Source organism: Macrotis lagotis, chromosome 1 (genome assembly GCF_037893015.1).
Source record: "Macrotis lagotis isolate mMagLag1 chromosome 1, bilby.v1.9.chrom.fasta, whole genome shotgun sequence".
In the NCBI taxonomy this organism is placed as follows: Eukaryota; Metazoa; Chordata; class Mammalia; order Peramelemorphia; family Peramelidae; genus Macrotis; species Macrotis lagotis.
This window is the reverse complement of record NC_133658.1, coordinates 99,007,706-99,021,105: the sequence shown is the minus strand read 5'-3', so window position 1 is coordinate 99,021,105 and position 13,400 is coordinate 99,007,706. Positions and strand designations below refer to the sequence as shown.

Here is a 13,400-nt window from a genome sequence, read left to right as displayed (position 1 = left end):
TGATAATAAACTCCCCTGAGCTTCCTCTGGGTCCCTCCATGGCACCAGCACAACCCCCACCCCCACCCCCCAGCCTCCGAGCATTGCCCACAAAGGGGGAAAACAGGGGCCCGCCAGACCAGGGACCTTGTGAACCATGAGAAGGCAAGGAGGAAACACAGCCACTCCCTTTTGGGAAACCTTTGAGCTGATGGGGCGGCCTTTGACTACAGGTGGGAGGGAAATAAGGATACCAGCAGCTCCCATTCATGAGGCATTTTTAAGTTGGGTAAAGGCTTTCCTTTTACCATCTCATTTGATCCTCACAACCCTGTGAAGCAGGTGTTACTAGGATCCCCCATTTGACAGACAAGGAAACTGAGGCTCAGAGACCTGCCCAGGATCCCACTGATGGTAAGTTCTTGAGGCAGAATTTGAACCCAGATCCTCCAGATTCCAACCCTTGATACTATCCTTATCATGTCACATAGTTTCTCCAGCCTCTAGTCCCTAGTCTTAAACACCTTCTTCTTCCTTGGGGGAGGGAAAGAAAGGTCATAGAAACAAGTGAAAGCTCATACAAATCAGATTAACTTGATCACAGCTCTAAGGAGGGACGGAGTTAGAAACCACTAAGCCAAGCTGAGTTCAAATTCGAGCTCTACAATCCACTGTGTGACTCTGGGCAAGTCACTTCACCTCTGCAAATAAGGAAAAGCATGGGGCTTGGGAGCTGGCCCTGGAATTCCCCAATAGTCTGTCTGTCTGTCTCTGTCTCTCGCTGGACATGCTGCCCCCTAAGTGGGTGACCCCACTGCACGTGTGATCCTCCCCGGGGCTGAGGGGGCCAAAGGCTTTCCAAACCTTAAATGGGGATAATGGTCAGGGGAACTAGGACAGTTCTCTGGTAAAGTGACTTTGAGCAGCATGGTTAAGGAGAGACACAAAGGGTTCTGGGAGGCAGAGGAGGATGTTTCAGCTTTGGAGGCCAAGGGAAGGTGCCAGAATCAGAAATGCTCAGGGGTGCTTAAGGAATCATGAGCACTCTAGTCTTTCTCTGAGCCCCAGCTAGACAAATGATAGTGGCCCGTAAGTCCAGTTGGCCAGCTCCCCCAAGAGTGACCCCAGAGACTATCTTGATGCTTATTAAAATAACAGGCAGGGCAAATGTGAAAAAGGACAGAAAGCAGTTCTGGCCCGAGGGCCACCTGGAAGGGCATGCCAACAACTGCCAGCTGCTGATGGACACAGGCTTATCCTCCCTGTGGCCATCAGGCCTGAGAAAGGCTGACCTCTAAGGTTTGGACTCTTCCTGCCATCCTTGGAACTCTGACCTGCCAGCAGCCAGCTCAGGATGACATCAGAGACTCTTGCCAGGGAGGAACAGATGGTCACTACAGATCAGGGCCCCCAAAACCACAAAATCAGCATCGGAGAACTTCCTCAGAAGTTGGGTCAGGGGGTCGCGAGGGAGGATCCACAGCGGCAGGCACCGTGGTGAGGCCAAGCTGGCCAGAAGGAAGACGCAATCACGTGATTACCACAGGAAGAGCAGCTTGTCTGGGGCACAGTTGCCATGGTTTTGGGCAGGGTTGGGCTGGGCTCTGGTTGCCAGGCTGCAGCTCCGTCAGAAGCTGTTGTCAACAGGACTGGGGGTGGGGGTGGGGGGCACAGATGTATGCAGTGGGGAGGGGGTAAGTGTAATAGAGGAAACCCATAAGCCCACCTGCTCCAGCTCAGAGAGGAAGAACAAGTCTGGCAGTGAAGCTAGCTCAGAGATGTGAGGAAAGAAAAAGGGAGCAAAAAGGCAGCTCAGAAAAATGAACCAATACCCTGGGTCTGACAGTAAATTCCACCAAGGTATTCTTCCAACTCTGCAATGAAGGTTCAGTTCCAATGAATGTTACGACTATTAATTATCACGGTTGTTATGATTATGATTATTAACACAAGATGGGCCCTGGCCAGGAGCCATCCCTCCCTTGCCCACCCCACCTTTCTAGGACCTTTTTCTTTCATTTACATATGCTCTTTTAGGAAGCTTTTCTCAACTGGTGGGAAAGGGCCGCTGGGCTCCTGCCAGATCCAAGTGTCCCATTTCAATGTTCTGCTCTCAGTCTCTTGGGGGCAGCTAGCACCATATACTTAAGGAATACACAAGGACTTGCCCAGCATCAACTCACCCTGAGAATGCGCCTTCAAGTAATAATCCCTGGTATTAAAATCATAATGGCTGCTACGATATGAATAGTGTCCCCCATGACCAGAAGGCCCCCTCCTCAACACACCCGTTTTTTTCAGGACTCAGTCTAAGCAGAACTTTGTGCCCGAGCTCCTTCCTGGAGCCCCTGGCTGCTGGTGCTGCCTTCCCTTACATGATTACTTTGTTATCTCTTCTGTATATATATTAAAATGCACACATAAATGAGCAGACTGTTTCTTCTGTAAGGATGTCAGCTCTCTGAAATTAGAAAAGTCTAGATTTTTGTCCCTGAATGCTTAGCAGTCGGCTGACTGATAAAATATCTTTTCACTGCTTTCACTGACAATCTCAAATGATTCTCAAAACATCTCTGAAAACTAGGTCTCCAAGGCTCCTTGCTCTGCTATGATTCTTATAGATAGGGAAAGTATATTTACGCTCATTTTGGAGATGGGTAAATGAAGGCCCAGAGAAGGATCATCACAATGGTCTATCCAAGGTAACATGAGCTAAAATTTAAGGTGAATGCCAGATGACTGTCAAGTCTGGGACTCTGGCAGGTTCTCTCATCTTGTGTTCCCAGGAGAAAAATAACGGAGGGATTCAGAGCCTCTTCTCAAACCTCTAACAACAGACCTTCTCATTCTCCTCTTCCATGTCGTTTACTCCTAGAAGGGCTGGATAAACCAGTCCTCATTTTTCTGAGCAATTATCTTAGTGAACTGTGGATACTTAGCTTGGAGAAGAGAAATCTCAGGGGAAACATGATAGCTATCTTCAAATATATGAAGTGCTAGTGTGTGAAAGAAGGATTACCTGTGTTCTGGGTGGCCTGGGAGGGAAGGCTCCCAAGTCCCATGGTGGAAGCTGCAAATGGACAGCTAAATCAGCAAGCATTAATAAAGCACCTACTATGAGCCAGGACCATGCTAAGCTCAAGGGATAAAAAGACAAAAACAATCCTGGTCTTCAAGGGGTTCCCAGTCTAAGAGAGGAAAGGAACTCAAGTGGGAGTGGACTCTCTGGCTTGGAGAGTCTTGTAGGCTACAGTGGGGATCCTCACTCAGGTCCATAAGAGCCTCTTCCAATGCTGAAGTTTGAGGCGTCTTCACTCAGGTGCCTCTGTAGGTACTTTTCAAAACTGAGGCAGAAGCAGTCGGGGAAAGAAGGCTCCTGGGACTGTCAATGAGGAGTTAGCTAGTTCATGGGGCCAACCCCTCTCTGAAGGACACTCTAATGTTTGGCTGCTTCTCCCCAGTAGACATAATTACCATGGGCTCTAGAGCAGCCATTATATATAGCCAAGAAATAGCACCTTACATCTCCCATCTCCTGGGATGATGGACACCCCAGCCCACACTGGCCCCCAGATGGTGCTCGCCCCACACTTCACTCCAGTTTCATAAGCCTCAGCACATTCTGTTGCCTGGCAAAAAAAGGTTTTGAGTTTCCAAAAGGGAGCTCAAGTCTCCCTTGGCCCAGATCTCTTCTTTGGAGCAGAATGCTTCTCCTTTCTTCAGAGGACCAAGAGGAATCAGAGAGAGAATGTTTCCCATCTATACCTCCCCAGGAGGCTGGGCTGAGAGGACACCGTGTATCTCAAATGAGTCTTCTGGGGAAATCAAGAGTCAAATGAAAGCTTCTCGTTGACACCACAAATCTTTCCCAGCAGGCTCCAAGGCATCTGAAGAGCAGGGAGGCTTGGAACCTGGTCCGAGGTGTGTCAGAAAGCCAACAACTCTCAGGAAGGAGCTAGGTAAGCAGCACTCTAGTGAAGCGGACTTAAGGCAACTAGGATGTTCCTCAAAGGCTACAGAAATACCTAAGTTTTGTTGACTATATCAAAACCTAAACAGATCAAGAAGTTGCAATTTTTAAAAAGTCCTTGTGATGAGTCTCTATTTATACAGTGAAGACTTCTTTCACAAAGCACATTAGTCCAATCCTTCTTCCATCCCTACCCCAATACCTCCCAGACACACAATGAATACATTAATTTATTCATCTGCTAAGTACTGCTTTTTAAATATAAATATAAAATTTGTTTAGAGTCCTCCTGCAAACTCACCCATCAGGAAGAGTCATTTATACACTAATAGTTGACCGATAAAATATAAAACTAATATTGATTTAGAGTGTCTTGTACTGGAGGTAGAAAAACTATCTACTTTACCCCCTGGAGCATGAAAAAGGAATGGACTAGAATAGGCACAAAAAGGAACCCAAGAAGGGTGGACTGGGATGGTTCCCAGAGGTGCTTTCAGGGAGGAACCCCTCCTTCCCCTTCCTCCAGGGTCCTCCTCTCACCAAACACACACCAAACCAGAGGGTCCTAAAGGTGACTTGAAACTGCACAGTCCATGGAGAGGGCTGTGTTCCATACTATGGGCAGCACTAGGCTGCCAGCCCTGAGCCAATTACAACTGGGGAGGAGGAGAGAAGGAGGGCAGAGATAAATGCATAAAGCAGAATGAGAAAAATACCCAAGAGACTTATGAAGAGCCAAGAGTTAAGATCGAAGCACTGTCACTGCAGGCTCGAGTCCTGGAAGGAAGCAGCAGAGCCTCTGAAAAAACCTCAGAGAAGACCAGAGCAGCATGAGGAAGTGGTGAGCCTTAAGGATGGGAAGAATGGAGGGCATGCACCAAGGTGGGGAGGAGGGAGAGGGAAGCTCTGTTGGGGACTGAGTAGAGACAGAACCCCCATTCACCGTGAGCCAGGCTAACTGCTGAAGCCCTCATAGTCACGTTCACAACTATTCCTAACAACCCAGGGAAAGTGGGTGCTACCACGAAGCTCTTCTTACAGATGGGCAACTGGAGGTTAAGTGACCTGGCCAGGGTCACACAGTTAAACATCAGAAGTCAGACCTGACTCGGGTTTTCTTCTCTCCACGTCAGAAGCACCTTCTTAACTGACAGTTAGCTCCAGATTATAACAACAAAGTCCACTGTGCCCATTATCTTATGAGGTTCTCATTTTAAAGGTAAAAGGTGAGTGTCCTACAGTTCCACAGCAAGGAAAGTCTCTTAAGGTCTACCAAGTAACCTGACCTGGGCCCATGGTGGCTTTGTGGGAGGCAGCCAGAAGCTACCCAAAGTTCTGGGCAGTGGAATGGGGATGCACCTGGACCTGGGAACCTCGAAGAGCCATCAGAGGCTGGAGGATCCTGATGCAATGCTCTAAGGGCATGGGGAGGAAGGCCTGAACCAGATTGGTGGCAGTAGAAGCAAGAAGCCCAGAGTATCTGCAGATGGAATTTGAACCAGGTCTAGTATATAAAGATTTTAGATAGTAACTTTAAAGATCCTCTGGTCAAATCCTTATTTCCCCTCTTTCCTTCCCATTCAGAGGTCCAGAGTCAAGATTTTCACCCAGACCCTCTGGCGTCCCAATTCCACCTCTCTCCATGCCAGGTGGCCCCTCCTCTGGATTCCAAGTCTGGTGTTCCTTCCACTTGGGTTCCAAGAGATGAAGTGACTTCCTGAAGATCACACAACTCAGTTTAAGAACAGAAACTAGAACTCAAGTCAGTGGTACATGGAGTCCAAAGGGCTTGGGTTCAAATCTTTCCTTTGCCACTCATGTCTATGCAACCTTGACCAAATTACTTCATTTCTCAAGGCTTCAGGTTCCCCATCTGTAAAGTGAAATGGGACTGGGTGATCTCTAAGTCCATTTCTCTAGGGTTTTATCCTATTTGTTCCAAATCCAGGGCAGTGTGATTCAAGCTTGAGAGCTCTAAGATGTGAACCCAGAGGACCCTTCTACCTAGACAGATGATTGGCCACAATGTACTCCTCTGCTAACAAAAAGGCAGAGAAAACCCCTCCTGATCTACAGTGAGTGCTGTCCTCAAGTGCAGAAGTGACAAGACTACGCCATCTCCAAGGAATGTGAGTTCTCGGCCCTGTTCCCCTTTTCTAGCTCTGCACTCACCAGGTAACCTTAGGCTTTATCCCCCTGGACCTCAGACTCCTAGTCTATAGAATGGGGTGGGGGGAGATTGATGGGAAAGGATGGACTCTAAGCTCCCTTTCTTCTTTAATTTTATGCCCCACCAAAGACTAAACTATCCTGCAAAGGATCAACTACACTTGGAATTCCTCATCTACCCATGACATTGGCTGCTCCTTGGCATTCTCATCCAGGTAACAAAGAAAAACTAGGCCAGCCAAGCTACCTAAGGTGGACACCACGAAACCCTCCCCGCCCCCACTTGCAGCAATCCCTGCTTGGCAGCCTGTAAAGAGAGAGAGGACTATTACACCTTCTGGGTGGGCTCTATCTTAATGGCCTGCCTATGGAGCTTTCCTAATTCTTCAGATACCATAAACGTTAAGCAGATGCCAAGGCAGCAGCCAGCTGATATGTGATAGGCTTCCTCCCAGCTGAGCATCTGCACCTGGACACGCTTTCTATTGAAGCCAATGAAAACTCTGCCAGCATCAAGATCAGGTAAGAATATCTCGGACTTTGGGTCAAGGAAAGGTGGCAGCTGAACTGTGGAACCAGGAGTCTGACTTGTTGGGACCTCAATATTTCCACTGGCCTTCATCATGACTGCAGAATAAAAGAGAATCAATTGGGGGGAGTGTGGGTGGACAAAGACATCAAAGAAAGGTTGGAAGGCAGTCACTGGGATCTTACCTTACTTAACTCTAAGGCACATGTTTTCTCTACAGGCCTCAAATTTTCTAAATATTTCCAGAGGCCCCTATGCAGATTTATATGGGCATGCCTCCAGGTTGGGTGTAGGCCCAAATAAGGTGATTATTTGCAAAATGACCTGAGTGGACAGAAAGGTCCTCCTATGCTGACTAACTCCTTGGCTTTGCATTCTTTCAGGTTCTTAAGGAAAACCCTTCACCACCACTTAGTGTCAACAAACACTTCCCAATTTTTGCCACCTACCAATTATCTGAGTAACTGCACAATGGGGGAAAAAAAAGTTAGACCAAAGGATTTTCTCTTCTAGATTCAAGATGGCAGTTCATCTAAAGTTCTGATTTTTGTTAAAAGGCAACAGCTTAGACCTTAATCAGTTGAATGCTTAGGGTAAATGGGTGTTTTAGCTGAATGACCATCTGAATTTATCTATCTGTGGTTTGTGGCTCAGCCAGGGGTGCAGAGCACTCAAAAAATAGGATTCTCACCTCCAGTCTCCCATCCTGCAGTGCACAATGGCTAGAGAGCACATCTACAGTTAAGGCCAGGGAATCAACATGTCCATGTTCCCTACAATAGAATTCTGGGGCTGAGGCTTGTAACCAATTAGGCCAAGCTTTGAGAAAGGAAATTTTGACTCAATACCAGAAAGAAGTTTCTAATAAGAAGAGCTGCCCACTTGAGAAATGGAAGGAGTACCTCATCCCTGAAAACATTTATGCCAAAACTGATTCACCACTTGTCAGAACTATTTTAAGGGTGAATTCCTACATGGGGTGGGAGACTGACTAAAGGGCTTTCAACTCTAAAATACTATGACTTTTTGGCTAGGGTCGGAGGTCAGACTGTGGCTGGGATTAGGGAACAGCTTTTTCTAGGATGCTTATTAATCTTCTTTAGAGAGTTCAAACAGGGGCTGTGACTCTAAATCACTGAGCTAACCCAAAACAGATGTTCTCATAACAAATAACCATTCTCCCACTTCACAAGTCACCTCAATTTGTATTCACATCTTACTCCTTTCACTGGGATTTGATGATGTATTTTAAAAGGTCATGTCAGGCTGGGACAATAGGGGTACTTGAACTTGTATCAACTTGGTAAAGGACTTTGATGGAAAAGTAGTTTCCATGTCTGTGCTGCTTTAACTCACCACCACATTTCCCTCCTACCCCCTTCCCAGCTGGAAGGTCTCGGAGCTTTAACTAAGAAGGCTGCCCAGTATCAGATATGGGTAAAACCAGTCTCATCTTCACAAATTCTGTGAATCTGGGACCACTAATGGTATAGGGGGTGTGTGTGGGAGAAAGGAGGGTGAAAAATCCAATCCAGCCTGCTGCCAAATTTATCATTTATCATTGTCCAAAAACTTTCACTGGCTCCCCAATGCTGACAACAGAAATGTCAGACTCCTGAAACTGGCAAATCTTTCTCTCCCCATCTTCCTTTTCAGCCAGGCTGGCTTCCTCACCGCTCCCCAAACACGCAGGTGTTTCCCTCTTCCACACCCCTGTTCATGCTTTTACCTTTCCTGGAATGGCCCTTTCCATTTTCTTGATAACTAACCAAGTATAATCCCTGCCCCCCCAAGGCTCAGCTTAACTCTCGCCTCCATGAAGTCTTCTGAGACCCCTCAAGTTCCTAGTGAGAGCATTCTCCTCTGAATTTCTAGAGCACTTATATCATCTTCAACTCATTTGGCACACCTCATCACTTCTTGGTACTGGGAGCCACCTTCTCATGTGTGCACAGAACTTCTTTCCCCAGCTAGACTGGGATCTCCTTGAGGGCAGGGAATGTATTATCTTATACTTTTTTATCCCAAGGGTGTTCAGGGTGAGCTAGAGAATCAAGGCTCAGTGAATCTGACTGACCAATCTCAACTTATACCAAACTAAACAGAGGTAGATATGGAATGGAGGCTGCCATCTTCAACCTCCTTCCCTTTTCTTTCTACTCAAGAGAACTCCCTGAACCCTAAATCTCTCCTCCCCATCCTCATGCAAGCCCCAAACCTCAGGAGATGGGACCTAGGGTGGGGGGGCAGGGTCTGTGAGGTTTTGAGCTCCTGGACATCATCCCCCGACCAGCTATTCCAAGGCAAAAATGGCTTCAGCTTGGAGCAGACCCTATCCTGCTGCCCCAAGGACCATACTGGAACCCACTTTCCCCCACACAGTAGCTAAGGGGCCACTAACCACAAAGGGCTTACCATGGACTCAGTGATGAGAAGAACCAACAGAGCCTCCTCGATGTTGTCACTTGGGCAGAAGAGACTGAAAGACACAAACCAAAGTCCCTACTCAGACACCATCCCCTCAGCCCCAATATGCCTGATCACCAAAAATGGGGTCAGCCTGGGACCCATCTCTTCTCTCTCACACCAGTTCCTGGAAACATGAAGCGGCTCTTGCATGATTCATAAGCTACCGGACACCACGCTCAGAGAAGCAGCAGGTTCCGAGGTCCTTTAAATACCCCCAAATCACCAACTCTTAAACCCTACCCATAGAGGAAAAATTTTCAGGTCTGAGATTGCAAATTATCAAACCTGGGGGGAAATATACCTTTCTGATACTGTAGGGACATCCTTGGGGAGAGGAAAGAAGATTGTCTAACAAATAATGACAAACTACAGGTTTTGGAAAATATAGCCGCATAATCTGTACTATGAGGACAGAAGTATCACAAATACTCTGGCAAAAATAGGGGATAATCCCAAATAGCAGAAAGCCACCACATCATTTGGCTGGCCTTAAAATACATCATATGATCCTCTTGTCCTCTACCCCTGAAGATATCCCTTGGCTTATGCTGGTTTGAAACTGAGTCTACATCCTGAGGATCCAACTGATTTATTTTAAGGATGGTGGGCTTAAGAAGTAGTTCACTGATGAACAACTGGGTGACCTGGGGGATTATACCTTGCCCAGAGAGGATCTATAGGATTTTTAAAAATTATTTTTTATTTTTAAGGCAATGGGGCTAAGAATGACTTACCCAAGATCACACAGCTGGGCAATTATTAAGTGTCTGAGGCCAGATTTGAACTCAGGTCCTCCTGACTCTAGGACCAGTGCTCTATCTACTGTGCCACCCAACTGCCCCCTGATGCACATGATTTAATGCAGAGAGGGTGGAAGAAGCCAGGGCTTACTTGTCTCCGGTGTAGAGATCAGGCTTCCGAAGAGGCTGCGTGAAGAAGGAGTTCTGCTCTTTGCCCATAAACTCAGGCAGAGGGTGAGACAGGGGCCCCCAGTAGCAGTCCTCACTCAGGGAGTGAAGAAGTATTCCTACCAGATGCTTTGCGGCGGCCTGACAGAGAGGAGAGGCCCAGTCAACAAGTCACCCATAATCAATTCCTTCTAACACTTACCCTGCTAATGTCCTGCCATTCACCCCTCACTCTCCTTCAATTCTTCCCAAGGCTCATCTCCCCCAGGAAGCCCTCCTGGACTGCTCTGGTCCATCCCTTCTATCCTTTCTCCTACTAGCACCTTCAATCCTTGCTGCTATTGTCTGCGGTAATGAACTGCATGTATAGAGAAGCAGCCTCCCCAAGAAGACAAAATTCCTTGAGAGTTGAGGTATGACAAAGTCACATATGAATTTCTCAGTCAGACAGACACTCTCCACATCACTACAGAGAGAAACTAGAGGGTCCCTTGTCTGGAAAGTTCTGCCTCCAAAAGACCAACTGAGGCCCAGAGGGACTAGTCTGCAGAAGGACCAAGAACAAGAATAAAGCCGGGAGTAAGCCCCAAAGTATGTCATGGCATCTGCCTAGAGCTTGGGGGTTATTTCGGGGAGATGACTACTCCACAGCAGCCTATGACTCCAAAGTGTACACACTCACACAACCCTACTCTTGCTCCTCTCTCACACTCCATCGTTCTCTCTATTCTCTCTCTCTCTCTCTCTCTCTCTCTCTCTCTCTTCTCTCACTCTATTGTCTGTCTTCTCACTCACTCTATTCTGTCATTATCTGTTTCTCCTCTCTCTCACTTTCTTTCTCACTCTCTCTCACATATCTCAGGAGATGGGACCTAGGGTGGGGGACATGACATTAGTAGGGTAATTGTTTGTCTCTCTCACTCTTTCTCTCACTCTGTTCTTTCTTCTCACTCTCATTCTCTCTGTCTCCTCTTTCTGTCTCTCACTGTCTATTATTTCTCCTTTCTCACTCTCTATTGTCTCTTTTCACTTACTATTCTCTCACCATCTCTGCTTCTCTCTTTCTCATTCTCTCTAGTGTCTTTCTCTATTCTCTCTCCTCTCTCTCTCACTCTGTCTCTCCAAATTCTCTCTCTCTCTTTCTCTCTCCCTCCTTTCCTTCTCTCTGGCCTCCATAGGATGTCCTTGTTACCACTTTTAAGTTCTGGGTGGCTCTGGTCTCCACAATCCTCAGGACTTCCCGCAGCTCACTCATGCCCTTCACGATGTTCCTAGTGAGAAAGCACAGGTGACATCAGTGGCCAGCTTCCCCCAATCCAGCTTTCTCCCTCACACCAGAGAAAACTCCAGGAGCAAGGAGCTCACCTGTTCGAGTTCCATTTGAAAACAGGATCAAGGATAAATGTTAACATGAAAAAAGATATACTCAAGAGCCACAGTGACCTCCAATAAGAGGACAAATAAGAGCAAATGTTACACAAAGGTCCGAGGCTTTCCTGGAAAAGGCAACCAAGACTGCCAGGGTTGTGTTTTTGTTTTTCTCAAAAAGAGAGAGACTAGGGACAAAGACCAAGCTTCCCAGGAGGGGGTTACTTTTAATTAGCATTTACTTCACTAAACTCTGGTGGGAATCAAAAAAGATAATACACATGAAGTGTTTGGCAAAGGCACCAATGTTGCAAGTGTTGATGCTTTTATTATTTCTAGCAGTGATATTCGCCCAGCCTGAGACTTCTCTGCCTTAGACTCCCTAAGGAATGCAGACCGCAGGGCAGAGCCAGGCAAACAGCCCCCTAGCAGCGCCCTGGAGACACCAGTCCGATTCCTCCTCTGACAATGACGAACCTGACCACACTGGGCAGGTCATTCAACTAGTCTCAGTATCACTACCCATATAACTGATGTCTGTCCTTCTTTCTAGAAGATGCCAGCGACATCAGGGAGCTGATGCTGTGACAAGTACATGAACAGATTGGAGTGAGGGGGGCTATATTACATCACCAGCCTCACTTTTTCCTCCAAAGCTATCTGGGTCTAGGGGCAGACAGCAATCAGGACAACTGAGGATGGCCCTGGATGAGAGGTAATCAGGGTGAAGTGACTTGCCCAAGGCTGTTAAGTGTCAGAGGCCAGATTTGAATTTAGGTCCTCTTGACTCCAAGACTAGTGCTCTATCCACCGTGCCACTTGCAGGGATGATGATAACACTTTAATGGACTGTTTTAAGATTCAAGTGGGACAATGAAGATAAAGTAAAATGATATAAAAGCCAATTCTTCATATTATCATCATCATTCAGGCATATGCCTATCTGTACCAACTGAACCAACAAGCTAATTTCCAATCTCTGCCTGGCTCCAGACCACTTCACATCACACCCTAGTCTCCCTCAGACTTTAAAACAAAAATCAACCAAAACAACTCTCACTTGCTATGCTGATGACTGCTGGCTGTCCTATACTCTCCACCTTTTCATGGCTAAACTCCAGGAGAAAGTTGTCTACAATTAGTGCAGGTCTACCCTTCCTCTCCCCACCCCTCTCCTAAACATTCTGCAGTTTGGCTCCTGTCCTCATCATTCATCTGGAAGTGCTTTCTCTGATAGTATCCATGACCCCTTAACTTTCAAATCTAATTGTCTTTTTCAATTCTCCTCTTTGACAGTTCTGCAGCCTTTGGAACTGTGGATGACCTTTTTCTTGTAGGTCTTCTCTCCTCACTAAGATTTTTGTGACATTACTGTCCCCTGGTTCTCCTCCAACTGGTCTGCTGTCAAGGTTTGGCCATTCTACCTTTTTTTTTAAGGTTTTTGCAAGGCAATAGGGTTAATTATTAAGTGTCTGAGTCCAGATTTGAACTCAGGTACTCCTGACTCCAGGGCGGGTGCTCTATCCACTGTGCCACCTAGCCGCCCCTGGCCATTCTACCTTGACAATCTCTCCCTTCAACTCTGACAGCTGACAATATGGCCCAGGCCCCCCTCAGCTCACTCAATAATTACTACGAGCTTGTGATTAGTCACCCACCATAAGTGTCTTCCCACTCCAGAAGTGGATAGAGGGGCACATGGATAACAAAACTTTCAGAGCACCACATACTAGAGTGTATGTATATTAATAATATATTAATTATATATTGATAATATATTGAATATAATTTTATACAGATATAAAAAAATACATGGCACTATCCGAACAAATGTAGTATAGTAAGGTTAAAGGAAAATTAATCACTATAAAGAATGATGAATACAAGAAATTCAAAGAGACAAAGGAAGATATGTATAAACAGAAATAGAATGAACAGAGAATATACACAATGACTATAATGTGAATGAAGATAACACAAAAAAACTAAATATAATGATCCATGTAAA

At 46.4% G+C, this 13,400-nt stretch overlaps 1 protein-coding gene across 4 annotated transcripts in view; it reads right to left on the bottom strand.

The window, feature by feature from the left end:
* Nucleotides 1-13,400, bottom strand: part of TTC7A (tetratricopeptide repeat domain 7A) — a 182,143-nt gene that overhangs the window by 105,989 nt on the left and 62,754 nt on the right. For all 4 annotated transcript variants that reach the window (XR_012472232.1, XM_074205337.1, XM_074205346.1 and 1 more), the window contains exons 6-8: nt 11,217-11,295; nt 10,008-10,165; nt 9,063-9,126 (exon numbers count right to left, since the gene is read on the bottom strand). Coding sequence is in view for 3 of the 4 variants with exons in the window: in XM_074205337.1 (XP_074061438.1) it covers nt 9,063-9,126; nt 10,008-10,165; nt 11,217-11,295 (301 nt within the window). In the remaining variant the exon portion in view is untranslated. The remainder of the gene's footprint in view (nt 1-9,062; nt 9,127-10,007; nt 10,166-11,216; nt 11,296-13,400) is intronic.